Raw genomic sequence first — 22,236 nt, 5'->3', positions numbered from 1 at the left:
TCTCTTTTTCCAGACCTCCATCATGAAGTGAAGAGTGCTTTAGTTCTATTCGAAATTCGTGTGAATTTTACCCATATGGGGATATAATTGACTAAATGTGGTGATAGTAAATCAACTTTTTGGGCGTAATGCTATAATTTGTTTTTTTTGTTGAATTTACTGGCCTTTATGGCGATTTAAAACCTAAAAATTTTTCACGTGCCCTCGAACATCGGCAAAATGGCGGTCCTGATTGGCATTGGCAGGGGATAATTTAATTAATAAGTAGGTATTCTTGAATTTATCGTTTATACTGATAGTTTAGGGTTGTTTTTTTCTTTTGGCTACTAGAGCTACATAACATGGATTTTGGACGGATTTTTTTGTACGGACCTGATTTCTTCATGCCACATGGTACTTTTATTTTGGGGTTATGTACTCTACTGGCTCTAATCTAGAGGAGATTTTAAACAACTGTGAGCTAACGTCTAACCTGGACCACTACCAGAGCTTGGCGTATTGTGAGGTGGAAGAGGTGAAGCTTGGAAGCCTGCAGTTTTTCTTCGATTAGGAATTGGATGTCTGGGAGAGTCTTGAATCTGAAGTAGTCTGCTGTGTGTGGAGCTAAGTGACACAACATAACATTTTTTTTTATTCACTTATTTTATTTTATTTTTATTATCACAATTTTTATCTATTGAGTTGAGATGCATACATATATGACTTTACAATCTGAGCGGGGTGAAGCCGAATTGTGGTGGTTAGGGGATGTAATTATTTTTCTCATTCAAAGGTTGGATATATTTATATTATTTTGATAATCCAAGGCCCACCAGGTTTGACTGTACTTGTCTCAAAAGTTTATTTAAAATTTTATTGATATTATTTAATCGATGCTATTTTATTATTGAATATTACTGATAAGAGTACGTATATATGTGACAAGTGACTCCTGTGAGGTAAGACGCAGCCGGCTTCGTAGTACTACGAGTATATACTTGGGTTGAATTATTTATTTTCAGACTACTCCTAAGATGTCAAATTTTCTCAGATTAGCTAGTAAATATTAGAGTAAAATAATAAAAGGGTAATTTTGATTGGGGAAGCTTCATTCCCCAAAAGGTTCGGGTGTAACATAATTTATTTTATTTTGACAACCACGCTTTTGATTGCGTTTTTTTTTTTTGATATGTTTCTCACAGATATATTTCTTAAAAGCATGGTCACGAATGACAGTGCACCATTTTGGAAAATTTAATTTTATGGCACGTTATCTGTTGACAACTTTGTTTTTCTTGTAATTAGAAACTTAAATGTTGTGGTTCCTTATTACCAACTTAAATAATTATTCCTCTTGAAGATAAAAAAAAACATAACATAATTCTCTGTGATAATCAAGACTTAAATAAATTGTTATTTTCTGTTGTTATTTTGTTTTTCACTTGAGTTGAGTAGGTTAGAATATCATAGGTAATTTGGAAACAATAGTGTATACCGACTTGACCTTGATTTTGTTTTCCAAGTTTTGTGTTGAACTTGCATAAATAAATTTTGATAAATATTGGGCGTCCATTGGGATTATATAAAATCCAAAACTTGGTGGCGCTATACTGACTTTGACATTTATTTGGATAACTCTTGGGTAGTTACTACCTAATATTTTGGTTCATTTGGTTGAGAAAGAAGCTAGAACCCACATCGGCTTGAGCTAGCAGCATTGTGAAGGATTCCTTCTCTGGGCGTTTCAGGTAAGATGGGTTAGGTTCCTCCGGGCATCAAACAACTTTTGGAGACCCTCTTAAGGCCATAAACCATTCACTATTTTTAGTACTTCTTTTCTTTTGATTAACTTGGCCATTCATCGGTTCCCCTTTTCATTTCATTTAGAAAAAAAATTATAACACATTACCTTTAAGCATCCTTGTAATGAATTTCCCATTGACTATTTTTTAAGTTTATACATAAGGGTGCGTATTTATTATACATTAAAATATTATTGATATTAAAAAAGAAAAATATAAAAAAAAAGATAAAGATGTTTATGTAAGCAAGCAACATATTAAAACATTTGTAAATACTCGTAGTACTTATGTATCATACTAAATAATTTTTATATAAGTTGATGTGTTTCGTATTTAGGTTAAAAAATATGTTTAGAAAGAAGTTATTATATCAATAAAATGGTCAGCCTCTCCGTCCATTTATAATGTATCTACTTATTTTAATAAAGCTTTAACCAGTCTTTGTAATTATTATTTTTGTTTCATTTATAATAATAACCTATATACCTAGTTTTATATCCTACAATCCCAAATAAGTTCATGACAAAAATAGGTACAAACAGGTAAATTGATGCAAATATATACTCGTGTATTGGTATTAGGAGCCTATGGAATTCCAGCGTTCCCCTACACCAAGGTAAACACTATCAATGGCCAAGTTTTAGCTTTTATTGCCCCGTCTCCACACTCGTTTTATAGTTCACACCTACAGAAGCGGCGCGTCTTTGTACGTTGATTTTCAAAGAGCTGGCGCCGAGTGAACCAACTTGTATTCTATTTTGTAAAACTTTGGTAGTATGTTGTCGTTGGCTGAGTAAACAGCACACATTGTACGCTTCGCATTTTTAAGCTTTTTAAACAGTATTTTTATTTAAATAATGATTGCAGTAAAGTTAATATTGTGCTTTGTTTGGTCAGGCAAATACAGAGTAAGTCCTATATTGATTGATTGATTGAGTTCCGAAATAAATATAATTAAAAACTTAATTAATTCCAACGAGCTTATCACAAGTGAATTTAAAAATGGAGACTACTTACATGATGGGTGGAGGTACGACAACTCGTAGTAATAGTGCTAATTCAAATCGCATAGAAAATGATCAAATTGAGAAGCTTATTACCAAGGTTTGTAACAACCTTTTAAAAAAAAATTTAAAAAAGACTGGACATTAAGATCGGAGCGATTGAATCCAAATTAAATAGCCTATGCGACCTCATGAAGAAAGTAGAAGAATCCCTAATGAACAACAGAAAAGATGTCGAAGTTATGAAGTCTCGGTTGGACAACTTGGAGGAAGCCGCTAAACGTAATTCCCTGCGGATTTGTGGCTACAAAGAAAAGATTAACGAAAATCTGGCGACAGAGTTGACCAATTTCCTTCAAGAGCATATAGGAGTCTCATGTACTGCTAAGGACATTAATTACGTATTTCGTCTTCCAAAGAACAATAATGAAAATCCACCACCAATTATAGTAAATTTCACTAGCAACCTGAAGAGAAATGAACTTTTTATAGGAAAAAAGAAGCTGAAAGATCAACAAGTATCTATATTTGAAGATTTAACTCTCCAAAGATACAAGGCATTTCTTGAAGCGAAAAAAAGTGTGCCCTAGTAATGTCTGGATAACTTCTGGTAAGATTTTCCGCTGGAACCCAGCAACCTCACCAAAGATATGTATAAGTAATTTTTCAATTCAGAAATAACCTTACAGCTACGACAAAAGAGACAAACTTCTATTAGATCCAAATAACGATTTCGCATATGTATGTATTGCTCGGTACATTTTTTTTCGGTTGTTTTTTTTTAGGGAATTTATATTATTTTGTTAAATTTAAAAATGTGTATTGTGTTGGGTTCACTATTGAATCGCTTCTTAGGTTGAAATATATAATTTTTTTTCCTTTTTGCGTAGATGCTTACAAGGTATATTGGCAATTGGCTATGACTTATTCGATTTTTAGTTGTTTCTCAATTGGCGGACAGCGTTTTGTGTGTGTATACCGTTCATATGTGCTTATGGCGGCTGCAAGTAATAAGAATAATTTTTGTTTTTCTCATTTTAATGTCCGATAACTTTTTTCACAATTTGGCAGCTTTAGTGAATTTTTAAAGGCCGAAAAGTACGACGTAATCAGAAACCTGGTTAAGTAACTCATTACAAAATAACAGCATAGATATTTTCAATTATAATGTTATACGTAAAGATAGAGATGGTCGTGGGGGCGGAGTCGCTTTTTATATTAATAGTTCATTAGCATTTCAAATTCTAAACACGCTACCCCAGAATAGCGCATTGGAACAGCTATGGTTTCGTACTAAAATCAATGGTAGGATCATATGTTTTGGATCACTGTACCGGCCACCTAACATAAACCTTAATTCGTGTATTGATGATTTGGAGAATGCTATTGTTAGTTTTTTGCCTGAGGTTGATCTTTTGGTATTTGGTGGGGATTTGAATGTGGATATTTTGCAAGTCGACAGTCCTGGATCTACTGCTCTCAGTAAACTTTTTAATAAATCGAATTTAGCACAACTCGTTCGAACTCCTACTCGTTTTTCTGCCACTGCACTTAAATTGATTGATGTTATTGTTACCTCAGATCCAGGTCTGTCGGCTGATGTCCAAGTAATCAACATGGACGACATTTCTCACTGTTTGGTTTACACCGAATTAAAGTTGCAAAAAACGCGCCCTCCCGTAACCTATCATACCTATCGAGATTATTCCAATTTCGTTTTTGTGGACTTTCTTAATGACATTTGTAGTATAAATTGGCAAGATCTATTTAATCTGACCGATGGGGATGAAATGGTTTCCTTTTTTCAGCAAAATGTGACTGATGTGTTTAATATTCTTGCATCTTTTAAAACTTCAAGATTCACCAAGGCCAGAGCCCCTTGGATGACTGATAATATACGTTTCATGATAAATTGCGACAAAAAGCGCTTACAAAGTATAAAAAATGAAAAACTAAAAACTCTTTTAATGAATATAAGCAAATTAGAAATATGTTAACAAGCGCAGCGAAATGGAAAAAAATCTTTTCTAAATTATAAACTTAAAGAGGATTCGGCGTCATTTTGGAAAACTTTAGAGTGTCTTAATATAACACCTAAAAATTCAAAGTTACCAGCTCACTCCAATACTGTTATCGATGCTGAATAATTTAATTATTTTTTTATTAATAGTATTCCGAAAAGTAATTCATTACCTCTTAATAATAAAATAAATACCACATATATTAATAAAGTACACCCTAATGTTAAGAACAAATTTAAGTTTAGGGAGATGAGTGAGAGTGATATTGAGAATAGAGTATCTAATATAAAGTCTGTCTCCATTGGTTCTAATGCTATTGGCATTAAGATGATTTCTTTTTTAGTCCCTTACCTTACTTCTTATATCACACACATCATCAATAAGGCTCTTTCGTTATCCAGATTTCCCAGCAAATGGAAAAAGGCGGATTTATTACCCATTCCCAAAGTAAATAGCCCTGCTGAGCTCTCACATGACCGTCCTATAAGCATCCTACCTACCCTTTCCAAAGTACTAGAAAAAGCCATGCACCAGCAATTAAAAACGTTTTTTATAAATAATAAAATTATTCCAGATACCCAGTCTGGGTTCAGATCCCGGCATGGTACGGAAACAGCACCATTGCATGTATGCGATGATATTCTTCACGCTATAGATAATAAAAAAGCTACTACAATGATGCTGTTAGACTATAGTAAAGCATTTAATACTCTTGATCATTCTGTTTTGCTTGCCAAATTAAAATATTTTGGCCTACACGACTCAGCTTTGTATCTTCTTTGAGATTATGTGGCTAATAGAGTGCAAAGAGTACGTCTCGGCTCAGCATTTTTGAAACATGTAGTTATAGGTCAGAGAGTTCCGCAGGGTAGTATTTTGGGACCACTTCTATTTTCAGTTTACACGTCTGATTTTCCTGAGTTTCTTAAAACATGCAAGTGGCATCAATACGCGGATGATGTTCAACTTTATCACTCATTTTCAACTAATCAAATTAATACCGCCATAGGGAACATAAATTCTGATCTTGATGCTATTGTGCAGGTGTCTAGTTTCCATAAGCTGGCTTTTAATGCTGCTAAGTCAAAACTATTGGTTTTTTGGATTCCTGTGTGAAATGATTTGGGCGTGAATGTCTCCATCCAGGGAGTTGATCTGCAGCCGACTAGCTGCGAAAAAAACTTAGGTATATTTATCGATAATAAACTTAATTTTGAATATCATGTTTCTAATATTTTACAAAAAGCTTACTATAAACTAAAAGTCTTGTACAGGGTGGCCAAATAAGAATGCGAGGTGCTGTATCTGGGAAACTATACATCGTAGAAGCTTGCGATAAAAAAATTTATTACTAAAATGACTAAGAGAATGACCTGGAAAATATTTTCAAGTTTCTAAAATGGCCGCTAGGGGGCGCAACTGCAATCTTGAATCTAGAAAACTGATGTTTCTGTAAATAGCTGATTATTAAAGTAGAGACTAATCTGAACCTTTTTTATTTGAATAGTTTTGCTGTATCTCTAAAAATAAAGTGGTGGGGGGTGTTCAAAAGTTGGCTTAAAACACACCCTGTATACTAAAAACGCCTTAGCCGATTTTATCAAACTTGGGCTAGTTGAAAAGAGCTGTTATTAGGCTACGAATATTATTATATTTCATGTTTTTTTAGTTTTGCATCTCGCCGCTAGAGGGCTTTTTTCGGCTTTCTGACACAAATGACTAATTTTCTCAAAAAACTTAAATGCAATGGTATAAATTTTTTATACAAAAAAATAGCTTAATGACGCCTAAATATGCTTGCGAAAACCGCATCTTAATATCTTCATCCTAACCTAAAATTTAGGCCAAAGAAAATTTTATGTGGAAATCCCTTAATATTTATAAAAACTACAAAATAATTTATTTCGAATTTCTTTTATAATATAAGTTGTGGCCCTATAAAGGACCGATTTTAAAAAGAAAGGGTTTTAATGCCCCCGTAAATGCTCGAAATGCTGACCATCACGCTCTATACATTGCTGAAGCCTCTCATGGGTAGATAGAACTGCAGCTTCAATTTCGGCTCTCGGTATGGTATGTATTGCATTACGAATGTGGTTTTTCATATCTTCTCTAGTCGTAGGCTGAGTCTGAAATACAATGTCCTTTAACCGCTCCCATAAATAGAAATCAAGACAGGTTAAGTCTGGGGATAACGGAGGCCATGGAAACAGGCTTCCTCTTCCAATCCACCGCTGTTGAAAAATGTTATTAATATGCTCTCGCACATTCCTAGCAAAATGTGCTGGACAACCATCCAACTGCAAAAACAAATTTTGCCGGACTTCCAGTGGCACATCTTCCAGCAACAACGGTAATTGATTTACCAGATTTTAAAAGTCGAAAAAAACATTGCCATTTAGAGATTGCTCAAAAAAATATGGTCCAATAATGTTGCCTTTAAGTATACCACACCACACATTTAAACTCCAGCGCCCTTGGTGCTGAACTTCACGCAACCAATGCGGATTTTCTGCAGACCAATAATGCATGTTATGCAGGTTGACTCTACCGTCACTATTAAATGTGGCTTCATCGGTCCAAAGAATTTAAAAAAAAAAAATCTTTGTCCTCGCGTATCATGCCTAATATCCAATGGCAATAGTCCAACCTACGGTCAAAAGCTTCTTCCAATGCCTGATGTAAATTAACGTGATATGGGTGCAATCTATAAATATATTAAAAAAAAAGCTGAACTTAAATAAATCCATATATGGCGATGGCTATTAGAATTTACCTATTGTCCTTCAAAATATTTTAAATCGTTGTTCTTGATATGCCTAATTCAAGGGATAATGCTCTTGTGCTAACATGAGGATTTCCTTCAATATATCCCAGTACGCTGTTAATATTGTCCACATTTCTTCTAATTCTTGGCCGTTGAAACCTAGGCCGAAAACTACCATTGGCTCGTAAGTTCGCCACTAATCGGGGAAAAAATCTAATATCGCAAGGACTTCGAGTTGGATATCGAGCAGCATAAACTCTTTTTGCTACTGCAGCATTTTGAAGACATTCAAAATAAACCGCAAGCATATCAACAGCTTCATCGTTCGTAAAACGCATTTTGCAAAAACAAAAAAATGCTCAAGTAACGTAAAACTTTTGACAACTTACTATTGACAATTTGAGGAATGTTTATAATTTGAGTAGACATTTGTTTTGTTGCATTCCATGGCCTGCTTTCTAATAATTATTTTTTTCGTATTATATCCATAGTGAATATATAACATAAAATAGGTCTAATTTTTGATATAAGCATTATTAATACTTACCTTTTAGTGATATTAGGTAATATTTTCAAAAATGGTAAATTTTGTTTTCAAAAGTAGTGAATTTTAAAAAATTTTAAAATAATTAGTATAAAAAAATTAAAATTTAACGGTATAAAATTAGGTGTTTTTAGTATACAGGGTGTGTTTTAAGCCAACTTTTGAACACCCCCCACCACTTTATTTTTAGAGATACAGCAAAACTATTCAAATAAAAAAGGTTCGGATTAGTCTCTACTTTAATAATCAGCTATTTTTTTGTTAGGTTAATTCAGCAAAATTTACAGAAACATCAGTTTTCTAGATTCAAGATTGCAGTTGCGCCCCCTAGCGGCCATTTTAGAAATTTGAAAATACTTTCCAGGTCATTCTCTTGGCCATTTTAGTAATAAATTTTTTTATCGCAAGCTTCTACGATGAATAGTTTCCCAGATACAGTACCTCGCATTCTTATTTGTCCACCCTGTACATGTCTAAAGATATTTTATCAACTAACATTAAGTTAAAGTTAACTCAATCATTAGTTCTGTCCGCGATCAGTTATGGAAGCGTTTTATTCTGGCCAGCCATTGCTCAAAGAGATAAATATAGCGTGCAAAAGCTACAAAATGCTTACCTAAAATTTAGTTATTGTAAGCAAAAATGAAAGATGTCTATTGAAGAAAACCACCTATTTTTAAATTATAGGCGTAGTATTTTATATTCGTTTAGATTTGGGATTCAGCATGTCGCGTCGCCTTTTGTCGAAAATCTTTTTTTAATTTTTTTGATTGTATAACGACAGCCCTATTCATGCGCCGAGGGTTGTTTGTGTTAGCATTTCTGGGCGTTGCTTTCCGGAGATGTTTCGGTCGCGTGGTGAGGGAACGGCAGAAAGTAAAACCCAACCATCGAGGGTACTACCTTAAAAAAAATTATTGAATCGTATTTAATTTGTGTTGAAGTGGTTTTCTGAAGATTTTCTACAGGTTAGTAAATTTAAAACTTATTAGTTTGTTTTTTTTTATTGGCAATGTGTATATATATATATTTTTATTAATGTTTATAAATTTAATATTTTGCGTGAATAGGAGGAAATAACTAATGCATGTATTTATCTAAAATTGTTTCATGCTGAAAAGAAAATTAATATTTAAAGTGATCGACTGAGATAATTTATTTACTGAATTTTAGGTATATGTTCGAAATTAGTTTTTTTTATTTATTCATTATTTGTGTGTTTCAAAAGTAAGCTAGAGCCTTGTTGAATCTAACTAACATTTCGACCCTGACTGGGTGAATATTCAGACGTAAATCATACCACAGATAAATAAATATATGTTTCGCGAATTTGTCCGTCTATCTGTGATAATACCTAGAATATTGACTCAACTATTCAACTCATAGCTGGGTAGCCTCCCGTATGGGACCTCAGTACCTTCTAGTGATGGCTGGATAACTAACCCAACTTTCTTCAGTTTTAAATGAATAGTATGTATGAGGAATTAGAAAGGAACAGTAAATAAATTATCTTTATTTTTTTTTGTTGTAACCGAAGGAAGAACTTATTACTCAGCATGATTCGATTTTTAAGGAATTGAGATCGAGGGTTTCTCTGCCGTGCTCTTTCCCCTCGTGAATTCCAGGCTGAGTACGGCATTATTTTTTTACATAAATAAACTAAGTAGGTGTATTATCAAGACTGCATTTTCTTTAATACCATCCTAATAATTCAAATTTCCCTAATTTTGTCTTGTCAAGCGCATCCGAGATAAGTAAAAGAGAGAGTGATTCTGTTACAAAACACAACATAGGGAGGGTATTGGTTTCTTATTTATTTATTTTTTTCTCGTTCGATCTTTTTCTTATTTATTAAAAAAAAACTTATCTCACCCATTCTTTATGGACGAACCTGGGTTTGTTATACTACACTATTACACCATTATTTATCAAATCTCAATGGCTAAGGCTGAAAGAACGATTCAAAGTTTATATGGCTAGTCTCATTAATAAAACTGTCCACAGTGGAGTTCCCAGGTACTTGTGTGAGAACCTGGTAAGCTGCAGTAGTATTCATGGTCGAGATATACGTCATTCTAAAAATTTTTGTGTCCCAAAGCATAGAACTACCAAATTTTAAGCCTCATTTAGCTATACCGGTGTTAAAATCTATAATGCGTTGCCTCATGATCTGAAGTGTACGCACTCACTCGCTTCCTTCAAAAAAGCTCCTTTTTAATAACTCAACAATACTCCATAAACTCAATAACTAACAAACTCCATTTTAATGGTAGTTCATAGTTTAGTATTTTACGAAAGTCATGTTTTATTTTGTTTTTTTTCAGTTTTTGGTTAACTATATTACTTGATTAAATGTATGATATGATTATGTCTGTGTAGGATCATTTTGTCTTATAAGCTTAATTATAGTTACTAATTTATAGTTTGAACTTATATATATTATTTTGAAGTACTATTTTTAAGTATGCGGTTAGATAGAGTAGCCATAGGCTAGATCTCTCCTCATTTATAATTGTTATTGTAATTTTTTATTTCCGTAATCCTCTATATCTTGATATAACTACAAGCATATCAACTAGATTCTAGAATAATTTTTGTCCTCAACATACCACTGGTAGATCCTGAAAAATATACGTTGTTTAAAAAGCCTGCAAATCTCTTGCAGGAGGAACAAAATTTTGTTTTATTATCCTTCCTTATTCAATAGACATAGATGCCATCTGTGAAAGTCAACTCCTCAAACAACTAACCCATCTACCCAGGACATGCCAGATTTCCGTAGTACTCGCGAAGGATTACAACATCCAAGAAATTAGCGAAAACCTATGGCTAATAGTCGTTGCTGACCCTTTTCCTATTACTATCGAATCTGGGACGTACCAGAGACATAGTAACGAAAATAAAATCACCAATAACAAGCTCTTGAAACTCCAACCGGACTGTACGGCCTTTGTTTTTTTTTTGTTAACATAATACACGCTTCAGGTGATACTTTGCCGATTTTACTGCGGGTTGCCACAGGCCACCTATATTCGCTGATCTCGCGGGAATTAGATGCCAAGTTCTTTGATTATCAGCTAAAAACCATGTAACCTTATCCGACCTTAACCTGTCCGATTGTTTATTAAATTATAAAGCTCAAGAAAATAATTTTTGGCACCAATGAAATTTAACCCATTGTTTGAATAAAGATTGCTCGGTTTCCCTGTCTAGCACAAAATCTTTTTAAGAAATTTAAGAAGCTATTCGTAGTTAAGTCTGTAACCAATTCAATGTGAATAGTTCTAGTAGAAAAACACACGAATATGCAGATATAAGCCTTAACTGGTTGATCTACGCAATAAACCTTGCTTGATTAAAATTGGACCGCAATAGTCCACTCCGCAGCTCGAAAAAGGTCTACTAGAAGTAACTCTTTCGCTAGAAAATTCACTCATTAAAAATTTGCATGATTTTGGATTTACCTTATAGCAACTCATACACTTTCTTTAAACTTGCTTTACTGTATTTTTACCTTTAATAGGCTAAAATGTAAGCCTTATGATTGAAAGTAAATTTTTGTGTGCCCACATGCAAATATTTTAATTGTTGGTGAAAAATAATTAATAATGTCAATCTATGTTTTTGTTCAAATTTGATTAATTTTGACCTTTTTATCCTACCACCTACTCTTAAAATATTTTGGTCCTCCTTTTAGAGGATTTAAGTTATAAAGTTCAAAGCAAGTAAGTACAAAATATGATTTGCTTGCGATCGAATTATCCATTTCTAATGGTCCCTGTAATGTCATATGTCGTAATAACTTATATTCCCGTAGAAACTTACGTATTGTTCCCTTAAATGTCTATCTTTTGTTAGTCTCGTTTCTAAACTTTTAAATCGTTTAATCGCCAATGTTCTAGAGTCGCCTAATTCTTTTTTGTAATCATGATAAAAGGATATTTTACTGTAAAAACTCCAAACAAAAAATCCTTCTTCGCCTCGTTTAGTTGTTTCTTTAAAATAATCTTCACAATAGCCTTCGTGTTTCGATAACGTACGTTTCCTCTCTGATTCTTCGATTTGCCAAAATTTTAATAAAGAATTTTGCATTGTTTATTGCTACATTACATACTTCCTTTTGCTTTTTTTCTACGCTTGCGTTTAAATTAAAATTTAAATTTCCAGTAGTTATGCATCCGAAATAAGTATCTTCTAATTCGGTCCTTCATATGACCTTCTTTTAATAAGCCAAAAAATACTCCTGCCTCGATCAATAAATCTATCTCTTTCGGTACATTATATTGTTCATCTGCTAAATTTAATGTCTTTGGGTATTTTATTTGTGTTTTTTCAAATAATAAATTTTTTCAAATCAAATCAATGGTAAATTTTCCGTAACCTTTTCAATTATTAAAAACTGAAAATTTAGTTGAAAATCATAATTTTTTAATTTTATACGTGTTTTTATCCTGCCTACGATTTTTGTCTCGATTTGTACTACTCCTGATAACGGTATATTCACTTTTTCATACGGAAGATCCAGTTTTGTAAAAAGACTTTGGCTTATTAAATTTGATTACGAAGCGCTATTCAAAAGTGCATTGCATTTTACCTACGTATTTTTATTATTATACTCGGCCTCATCTCATAAATAAACAACACGTAGTATCTCCGCCTCTGGCTTAACACACAGATTTTAAAGCATATTCGATAAAAAAAAAACCCTAGCGCGCTCCCCTCTCTACGACTCGTCCCCGTTCAACCCACTTTTCATTTCTGTGCGAAGCACGCAGGTTGTGTTCGTGATTCTTTTCATTTTTCTTAGCGAAATCGGGATTACTGAAAAAGCTGGGAGAAAGGATGGATAAAGTGGAAAAGAATCAACGCCAACAGCGTAAATCAAAACGCAGTCGCCGCCATTTTTCCCCGTCGTCCGCTTCATCATCCTCGAGATCGATCGATCGTTCTCGGTCACGCAGTCGTCGCACTCATCGCCGACTAAGTCGGAAAAGCCAGCGGCGGCACCGGTCGCCGTCCTCCACCGACAATAATTCGGATTCGGATAAAAATTCGGTCGACCTGATTGACATTGCCTCATCAGATTCAGATAGAGGCGATTCTAGAGAAAGGGGCGTCAAAAACCAGAAAAATCGACTGCAAAAGCAGCAACCTTTGCCTGATGGCGTTAGAAATAATGTTTTATTGGAAATAAATCAAAACGTCGTCCAAGGTAAATAAAAGATTTACGTGTATATTTATTTATATACATTTTATTAATCAATTTTTCTATTGGAAGTATTGAATTGTCTCTTATTGAGCTGTGTTCCTGTATTGAAGCCTTTAATGTTTTAAATATTTAATTTATTGGATACTTATTTGGTTTTCCGAAATAACTATTTATTTTTTGCTATGAGCAATAAATATGACAACTGATAAGCTACTTAAATGGGATTTTCCAGTTAGGTATCAGATTTACCTCATAGTAGGTTATACCTTTTAAAACCTAGTTTAATATTAATTCCTCATAGTAGGAAAAATTAATATTAATTGAATACCTCATAGTAGGTGAACTGACAAATATCTCATAGTAGATTCTAGATAAATGGGTATATACATACCTGTTTATTAAAATCAATATAGGGCTATACTCTTGCTCTTATTTGAGCGCAGTGAAAAGAAGAAATGATGTTAGGCTGTGGCTAGCTAGTATCAGGATGCTTATTATGCTTCATAGTAAGCTTAATAGTATGCTTGTTATTTGACTGATACTTGGGCTAATTTTAAAATGTTGTAAATTTAGTAAAATTAATGGGCTATTTATTAAATATTTTATTTTTCTAAAAAAAAAAAAAAAAAATTTTGCCTATATAGGTTATCATCAGGAACGGGGCCACTTTAATAAGTTATTATTGTTTTAAGATACATCATGATTTATAGGGAAAACTGTGTTGTTTTTCTTTAGATCAGGCAAAAGGAGATCAAGAGGATATGCCAGTGTTGAGGGAGGAGGTTAGAACGATACTGGTCAAAGATGGTGCAAGGAAAAAAGAGTTTTCTGCTCCAATCCATAATGACATAGCGAGTCATTGGTCTAATATTCTGACTAATGGATGGGACACAAGCAATAAACTGGATATAATGGAAAAATATCTGCCCCCCGAAAATTGTAAAGATTTGGAGCCACCTAAGATAAACCCGGAGGTGAAGGCCGCTATATCTGAGCCGGTCCTTAAGAGAGATGAAAGGCTTGTTCAGTTCCAACAGCAAGCTGGAGCTGCTTTGGTTTTGGTTGGTTCAGTATTATCCAACATGGTGAAAGAAGAGGGGGGGGGGGGGCAATAAAGAATACATGGCAAGTTTAAGTGATGTAGGCCGAATTTTAGCGGACCTACATTATACTTATTCCATTTCAAGGAGGGACCTTATTAAATTGACTTTAAATAAGGATTTAAATGAGGTTCTTACAGCAAGTCTTATCCAAGAAGGGCTGTTATTTGGTTCTGACTTAGAGGGAAGAATTAGAGCAGCCAAAGAATTAAAGAAGTCGGGACAGCAACTGAGGCCTCTTAAGAAGTTAACTCAAAAAGCTAGAACAAGGCCTGTGGGTTCTAAGGCTTCAACCTCAGCCTCAACCCAGCAGGAAAACTTTTACCGTCCAGCCCCGAGTTACAGAGCCAGGAGGGCGACTGGACAAAGAGTTCAATTGAAGGCTCAGACATCAACATCAATGAACAGTCGATACTACAGAGTTTCCAGCCAAGGCAAGAGACTGCAAGGATATCGTCCACTGGACAAGAGGAGGTAACTCATCAGGTGTGTACGCTTCCTTGTGGTAGATTAAAGTTTTTTGTAGAACAATGGCTCCAACTTTCAGTTCATAGGAAAATCATTTCCTATATTCAAGGTCTGGAAATTCCTCTTATTGGAAATCCAATTCAAACCTTAATTCCTAAGGAGACCAAATGGTCAAATAACGAGGAAAAAATTTTAGATTCCTTAATAAAGGAATTAACGGTTAGTGGAGCTATTTCCAGGGCCTTGAAGTGTGATAATCAATTTGTTTCAAAGATTTTTATTGTACCAAAACCAGATGGTTCAAACCGATTAATCTTAAATCTAAAATCCTTTAACAAATTTGTTAAAAATTCCCATTTTAAATTAGAAGATAGGAAAGTGGTTGCCCGCCTAATGACTAGAGGTTGTTATTTTTGCAAGATAGACCTTAAGGATGCCTATCATTTAGTACCTATAAAAGAAGACCATACAAAATTTTTGAGGTTCTTTTTTCAGGGTTTATTATATCAATATAATTGTTTACCCTTCGGCTTAAGCTGTGCACCCTTGGTTTTTACAAAAATTATAAAGCCAATACTGGCATATTTACGAGAGAGGGGTGTGTTAATTATAGGGTATTTAGATGATTTTCTCATAATAGGAAAATCATTTGAACAATGTAAAGATAATTTAAATTTAACCCTTGAAATTCTCATTAGACTAGGTTTTTTAATAAATCATAAAAAGTGTGTATTGGAACCTACTACCTCTTGTACATTTTTGGGTTTTCAGTTTGACTCCAACAAGATGATAATATCTTTGCCTTCAAAGAAAATAGTCCATATTTTAAAATTAATAAAAATTTTTATGAAGCTGCCTGTATGTACAATTAGAGTTTTTGCAAGATTTATTAGCACTATTATTTCCGCTTGTCCAGCCTTAAAGTTTGGTTTTAGACACACTAAACTTCTAGAGCGTCATAAATATTTAGCGCTTAAAAAGGCAAAAGGAAATTATGATCAAAAAATAAGAGTTTCATCTAAACTACTTAACGATTTAGCTTGCTTTAAAGAAAATATTCCTATTGCATGTAATGAAGTTTGTGTTAAAAATTATGAGGTTGAAATATTTACTGATGCATCCAAGACAGGATGGGGGTTTTTTTGTGGAAATAATAGTGCTTCTGGGTTCTGGAATGAATCTGAAAAACTTTTACATATCAATTGTTTAGAGCTTTTGGCCTTGTTGTATGGGCTTCAGAGTTTTTTATCAAGCTATACAGACTGTCATATTCTATGTAGAATTGACAACACCACAGCATTACCATGTGTTTATAGAATGGGCAGTGTTCGTTTCAAAAAACTTAATAAGATAACTCAACAAATATGGTCTTGGTGTGAGACTAGAAATGTCTTTTTATTTGCTAGCTATATTAATTCAAAAGATAATATTGAAGCGGACAAGGCCTCTCGCCAAGTTCATAAGGAAACTGAGTGGAGTTTAAATTTAAACTCGTTTAAATTAATAACTAAGAAATTTGGTGTTCCAAAAATCGATTTATTTGCCAGTCGATTGAATAAAAAGTGTTTCAGATTTACTTCATGGATGCGAGATCCAGAAGCTTTTATGGTGGATGCATTCACACTGGATTGGAGTGGTTTGGATTTTTACGCGTTTCCACCATTTTCAATGATTTCAAAAGTCCTCCAAAAGATAATTGAGGATGAAGCAGAGGGTATTGTGGTTGCACCCTTCTGGGTCTCGCAACCTTGGTACCCGCTTTTTTGTTCCTTATTGACAACGGATCCAGTAATATTAAAACCCAACTATAACTTGCTTTCTTTTGGCAGAATTCCGCACCCCATGTGGAGAAACCTTTCCCTGGTGGCCGGGAGGTTATCAGGGAAGCTCTATCAAGGCAAGATATTCCAGAGAGTTCAATAAACGTTTGTTTGTCATCTATTTCCCTCTCCACATTGAAGCAATACACTTCAGGGCTCAAGTTATGGTGGGAATTCTGCAGCAATCGAAATGTTAACCCATATGAGGTATCTGTAGAAAGGGTTTTGGAATTTTTAACCTTGTTTTTTGAGAAGGGTTCATCCTATAGAACCTTGAATACATATCGAGCAGCCTTAGGGCAAATAGCAGGTCCTGTTTTGGGTAATGATTTCCGACTTAAAAGATTTTTTAAAGGAGTCTTTGGAGTGAGGCAACCTTTACCAAAATATGAAAACATATGGGATCCGGGAATTGTCTTAAATTTCATTCGTTCACTTGATAAGAATGAAATATTATCTTTAGAAGTCATTACTAAGAAATTGGCAACCTTACTGGCCTTGGCTACTGGGCACAGACTACAGACACTAAGTTTAATTGAAATAGCAAACATTTGTATTAAAGATGACAAAATAGAAATTCCTATTCCAGGAAAGATTAAAACATCGAGATTTAATAAAAGTCAGCCCTTTTTAGTTTTGCCATTTTTTAACTCTGAGCCTATAGTCTGTGTGGCCAGGTCTCTTAGAACTTATTTGGTAATAACTGATACTCTAAGGAGTGGTTGTAAATATTTATTTATTTCCATTAAAAAGCCGCACCACAGAGCAACTACGCAAACCATTGGTAAATGGATTAAGTGCTTTTTGAAAAAGAGTGGTGTGGACGTAAACCGTTTTAAGCCACAGAGTACACGGCATGCGGCTACATCTGCGGCAGCACGACAGGGTGTTAATTTCGATACGATTAGACGGGCTGCAGGGTGGTCTGAAAATTCCAAAACTTTTGCAAATTTTTACAACAGACCTTTGGTCAACAATAATAAAGATTTTGCGAATGCTATTTTGTCTTTGAACTAATTGATAAGATAAATTCACTTTATAATAAGTTTCTAAGTTTATAATAATTAAATGTTCTGTGTTTATTACATATTATTTGTATTACTTCTGCCTGTTTAATTTAGAAGGTTGGTGTGCAGTAATGTAGATATATATTATACGAATTATTACTAACGATAATGAAGTTTGAATTTTACGTTTGAAATGTTGATGACTGTTAAAATTTATATTATTAGTTAAATCTAATTAATAAAAGTTTTCTTAGATGGAATAAACTGTTGCAACTGTACTTTAAACATCTACGTGTTGTTTATTTATGAGATGAGGCCGAGTATAATCATAAGATCAAACGAACTTACCTGTAAGTGAAGTTCGATCTTGATTATATGAAGGCCTCATCGAAATAAATAAGTCCCACCTCTTCCCAAACTTTTTCTAGAAACAAAGTCCCTTAGTTGCAACAGTAACTTTGAAATAACTAGGTTGAACGGGGACGAGTCGTAGAGAGGGGAGCGCGCTAGGGTTTTTTTTTTATCGAATATGCTTTAAAATCTGTGTGTTAAGCCAGAGGCGGAGATACTACGTGTTGTTTATTTATTTCGATGAGGCCTTCATATAATCAAGATCGAACTTCACTTACAGGTAAGTTCGTTTGATCTTATGATAAAGCATTGACTTGTATAAATAGTGGCATGTGTGAACGTTCTTTCCTCATAATTTTCATTATTTTGCGTTAGCTCTAAAGTATTCTGGTCTATTGCACACATAGTAGTCTGAAATTTTGAACTATTTTGGTCGCTCGCGAACATAGTAGGCTGCTGGCTACCATGTTGATTTCGCGCCTGGTACGAGCGCACTGTTGCCGGTTGCATTGCTTCGACAGGAATTTACTTGATTTTCAGAAAAATTATTTTAATGAATATTAATATTATTATTTCGGCGTAAATGTTGGGAATGCTCTCGGTAATTTATCTATGTGTAAGGTTGAATTATGTTTCAAATTACTTTTTTTGCAGTCTCTTGCCAAACAGTTTACTTTTGAATGACTGGGTCTCAAGCAATTACTGCAGGTTTATTTTTGTTTATTTCGTTATATTTTTGCTTAAAGACATATTTAAAAATGCAGGACATTGATACAAAAAATGGCTTTGATTGCATCCTAAAAAACATGAAAACTTTTGATTTTGTTGTGCGTTATTATTTGCATATTTGGGTTGTGTGATTGAACAAGAAACTCGTTTTTGGAGACTTTTGAGCTTTAAAATTATTTAAATTTGGTTGTACATTTTTTACATTTTTAGTTTTTAGTAACATTTTTTAGTTCGATCGATACTCCATGGTAAAAAATTTTGTAGTTAAAAATTCTTGTAATTCTTTTAATGTGGGCATTTTATTTTGATCTATTTGTTTACTTTCCCACTCTTTTTTTGTGCGATCGTCAAATTTTTGCAAAATAATAGGTATGAGTAAGGTATCCCAATACTCTATGGGCATTTCTAATTTTTTAAGAGCTGATAAATGTTGATAGGACACTATCTAATAATTTTCTTAAATGAACTGAGGATTCACGGTACACAGAGGGAAGGTTAAATAAAATTGCATTTACGTGTCTATTTATTATGACCCTTTTATGATCATACCTTGGATTTAAAATATTCCAGGCTATTGTATAATTACCTTCTACTAATTCTAATGATTCGATAAAGATAGCTGCATCATCTTTTAAGCATGATTTTAATATCAAAAGTTTATTTATTTCACTTACATCTTCTCTACCATTTACTACAGATTTAAAAACATCCTTAAAACTGTACCAATTTTCATATTTACCGTGAAACGTTGGTAGATTCAGGTCTGGCAGCTTGGAGCTGGCAACTACGCGCAGCGTGCCTTGCGCCGGTATTACATCATGATCGATCGATGTCTAATGTTCGTTTACGATGTTGCCGCCTTGTGCTTGACTTTTTCCGTTAACCTAATCTATAATTTTTTTGCGTACGATATATTATCATAAAATAATGATTCCGCTTCTAGTCTGTCGTTATTTTGTTTCTCTATCTAAAAATTCTAAACGCGTTTGTATCTTATCATACTCCGAAAAGTCACTCTTCTACACTCTTTAACCTACATTCTATCTGAATTTTCTACGTCTTTAATTGGTTTTTTTGATTGGTTTTATAAAAATGCTATAAATCTACATAATCTTTTTATGATTACCTCTCTTCTATGTAATAATTCTTTGAATTCGATTTTATTTGTGTCAAAATCATTCTGATCCCATTGTTTTTCTTGTTTTCCTCGCTGATGGTATGATTAAAGGCATTATATTTACGTTATAATCCGATTAATGATACGATTGCTTTGGCATTTTTGCCTTATGATACATCAAACTTGGCATGTATAGTATAATAATATAGTACGTAAAATTCACATAGACGATAAAATCGACTCGGTTACCTGCTTGCGTTTTTTTTGCGATAATATTAATATAAATACGATTACGATTCGTTTTGATAAATTATTAAAATACGTATTAATCTATAATATACGATATTAATACGATAAATAAAAGCTCATTTCAACATGCAGGATAGGTATAAATTAGAAGAACTCAGGAATTAAATTTCGAAATCGTAAACGACCGCACCGGCCTGGTCTGTTGTTTCCATCTTCGCCACCATTGTCACATACATCCGTCTCGAATGGGCCATATTGGAGGGGTTTTGATTCACTGGATTTCGAAGGACCACCTTTCCTCTTACACAACTCAAATATGATGCTGATTGTTAAATGATATAAAGTCCAGTTCAGAGTTCTATTAGAATCTTTGATGTGTCGCAGATGCCGCACTACCTAGTCCGTGCGCCTATGTCGTATTTATTGTCGCATGATATACATGTTTAAATGGCAAAATTTTATATAGTTTATCTATAAAATCGTTTTAGATATACGTAAAACCCCATATTTTACACTATTTTTTATTTTTCTTTCAAAAATATCCATTTTTAGAAAGAAAATAATATCACAAGAAAATAATATCAAAAAATTGACCGCGGACTAAAATCAAAGCATCTTACAAAATATTTTAAACACTTTCAGCACTCACAGACGTCTCACTTTTTTTTAGCCAGTCTATTAAACGAAGATAAAACACCTGCGTTCTGGCGATTCCTACTTCAGGCTGTGCAAGTGATTGTGTATCTCTCTTTATCCCACTGATTTTGAGGATTACAGGGCCATACCCAAATAAATTTTTGGACTAAAGTTTTTGTAGTACTTTCATCGTGTTTTTAAAGAGAGCTTTAAGGATGGGTCTATCGCCTGTAAAATAGTTGTTGGATGGGTCTATCACCTTTAATAGTTGGGAGGGGGGCCATATGAGGTTATTATTATTTGATGGGTTTTACCGGTTTTGCTTTTTACACGTTTATGAAAGTGGTGAATTTAGAATTTGGCCTGTATTCGTCTAAATTTTTTGAAGTTTTTACTATGAGGAAGTGTGTTTTTTTTTATTTGTGTTTGTGGATTTGTTTTGGTATTATACCTAAGATCTTAAAATATTTCGACCCTGGGAAAATAGGCAGGAAAATTTGGCAAATGAAGAGGAAAGTGTTTGTGCGGGCTTATGGAGACCGTGGGCGCAAAAGAAAGATAATTGTATTAACTCTTTGGGACAGATTCAAATGAGTGGTTAAATTTATAAAAGTATTTAGTATTCTCGCTGTAGTTTTAGGATCCAGTATACATGTTAACAAGTAGTGTTTTGTATAAGATTTTAGTTTTTAGTATAAGCATTTATGTTTGTTAATTCTCATTTAATCTCTTCTATTATGCACAATAACTAAATATGAGGCAAACAAATTAATAAATATTACATTCGGGATGTAAACTGTGTTTTTTTTTTATAAGTAAAACTTGTGTCTTTTACACACATAAGATATAGACAGCTAAATGATTTCTATTGTAAAAGTTTATTTAAAAAAATATACTTTCACTTTTCTGACTACATAATTACATTTTATCAAAAGATGTAGGTACTAAATATAGAGAAATTAAAAAAAAAGCACTAATAATAAGCATTGAATGTGGCAGCCAAAATTCCTGTTAATAATAAACACCAAATAAAAATAAATCTTAATACCCAAAAAAAGGAAATATATAAAGTTTAAAGACAAACCAAAACATTTTACCCTTTTGTGTCAAAAAGAAAATCTTTAATGCCTTAGTCCACAGAATAAATGGACCTAAGTAATTTGTACCACCAATCCTCTCATACTCATTAAATTAAAACAAAATTTTTGATTAAACTGATTTTACGTACTTAAATCTTATCTTTATTATCTTATAATCTTGCTATCACCTATCCTGAATTTCTAGCTCTATAAAACTAAATCCAAAAATCCAGAATAACATTTTAAATACAAATAAATTTTAAGGCCGGACCTGTGCAACTTTTCACGCTTGAGTGGCTGTGACTGAGGTCAGACGTCTAACAAAATAGTACGTGACCAGATGTAGTCAAATTT

General features: G+C 33.5%; 3 protein-coding genes across 5 annotated transcripts in view; 2 read left to right on the top strand and 1 right to left on the bottom strand.

Moving 5' to 3' along the window:
• LOC126737047 (beta-1,4-mannosyltransferase egh-like) overlaps positions 1 to 22,236 on the bottom strand; it is a 188,857-nt gene that overhangs the window by 111,436 nt on the left and 55,185 nt on the right. The gene's annotated exons all lie outside the window — the stretch shown is intronic.
• LOC126737051 (uncharacterized) lies at positions 12,939 to 14,713 on the top strand. Its single transcript, XM_050441745.1, has 2 exons — positions 12,939 to 13,329; positions 14,062 to 14,713. The coding sequence occupies exons 1-2, from the start codon at positions 12,960 to 12,962 to the stop codon at positions 14,439 to 14,441; spliced, it is 750 nt and encodes a 249-aa protein (XP_050297702.1). The 5' UTR covers positions 12,939 to 12,959; the 3' UTR covers positions 14,442 to 14,713.
• LOC126737563 (uncharacterized) lies at positions 14,449 to 17,731 on the top strand. Its single transcript, XM_050442491.1, has 3 exons — positions 14,449 to 14,596; positions 14,713 to 14,912; positions 16,724 to 17,731. Exons 1-3 carry the CDS (start codon positions 14,449 to 14,451, stop codon positions 17,729 to 17,731), a joined length of 1,356 nt encoding a protein of 451 aa, XP_050298448.1.

This window comes from Anthonomus grandis, chromosome 6 (genome assembly GCF_022605725.1).
Source record: "Anthonomus grandis grandis chromosome 6, icAntGran1.3, whole genome shotgun sequence".
Taxonomy (NCBI): domain Eukaryota; kingdom Metazoa; phylum Arthropoda; class Insecta; order Coleoptera; family Curculionidae; genus Anthonomus; species Anthonomus grandis.
This window is presented reverse-complemented; position numbering and strand designations above follow the sequence as displayed.

Coding starts and splice junctions, on each gene's coding strand:
- LOC126737051 (XM_050441745.1), top strand. CDS start 12,960: ATGGATAAAGTGGAAAAGAATCAACGCCAACAGCGTAAATCAAAACGC. Junction 13,330..14,061: donor AAATCAAAACGTCGTCCAAG/GTAAATAAAAGA, acceptor GTTTTTCTTTAG/ATCAGGCAAAAGGAGATCAA.
- LOC126737563 (XM_050442491.1), top strand. CDS start 14,449: ATGGCAAGTTTAAGTGATGTAGGCCGAATTTTAGCGGACCTACATTAT. Junction 14,597..14,712: donor CCAAGAAGGGCTGTTATTTG/GTTCTGACTTAG, acceptor GTGGGTTCTAAG/GCTTCAACCTCAGCCTCAAC. Junction 14,913..16,723: donor AAGAGGAGGTAACTCATCAG/GTGTGTACGCTT, acceptor TTCTTTTGGCAG/AATTCCGCACCCCATGTGGA.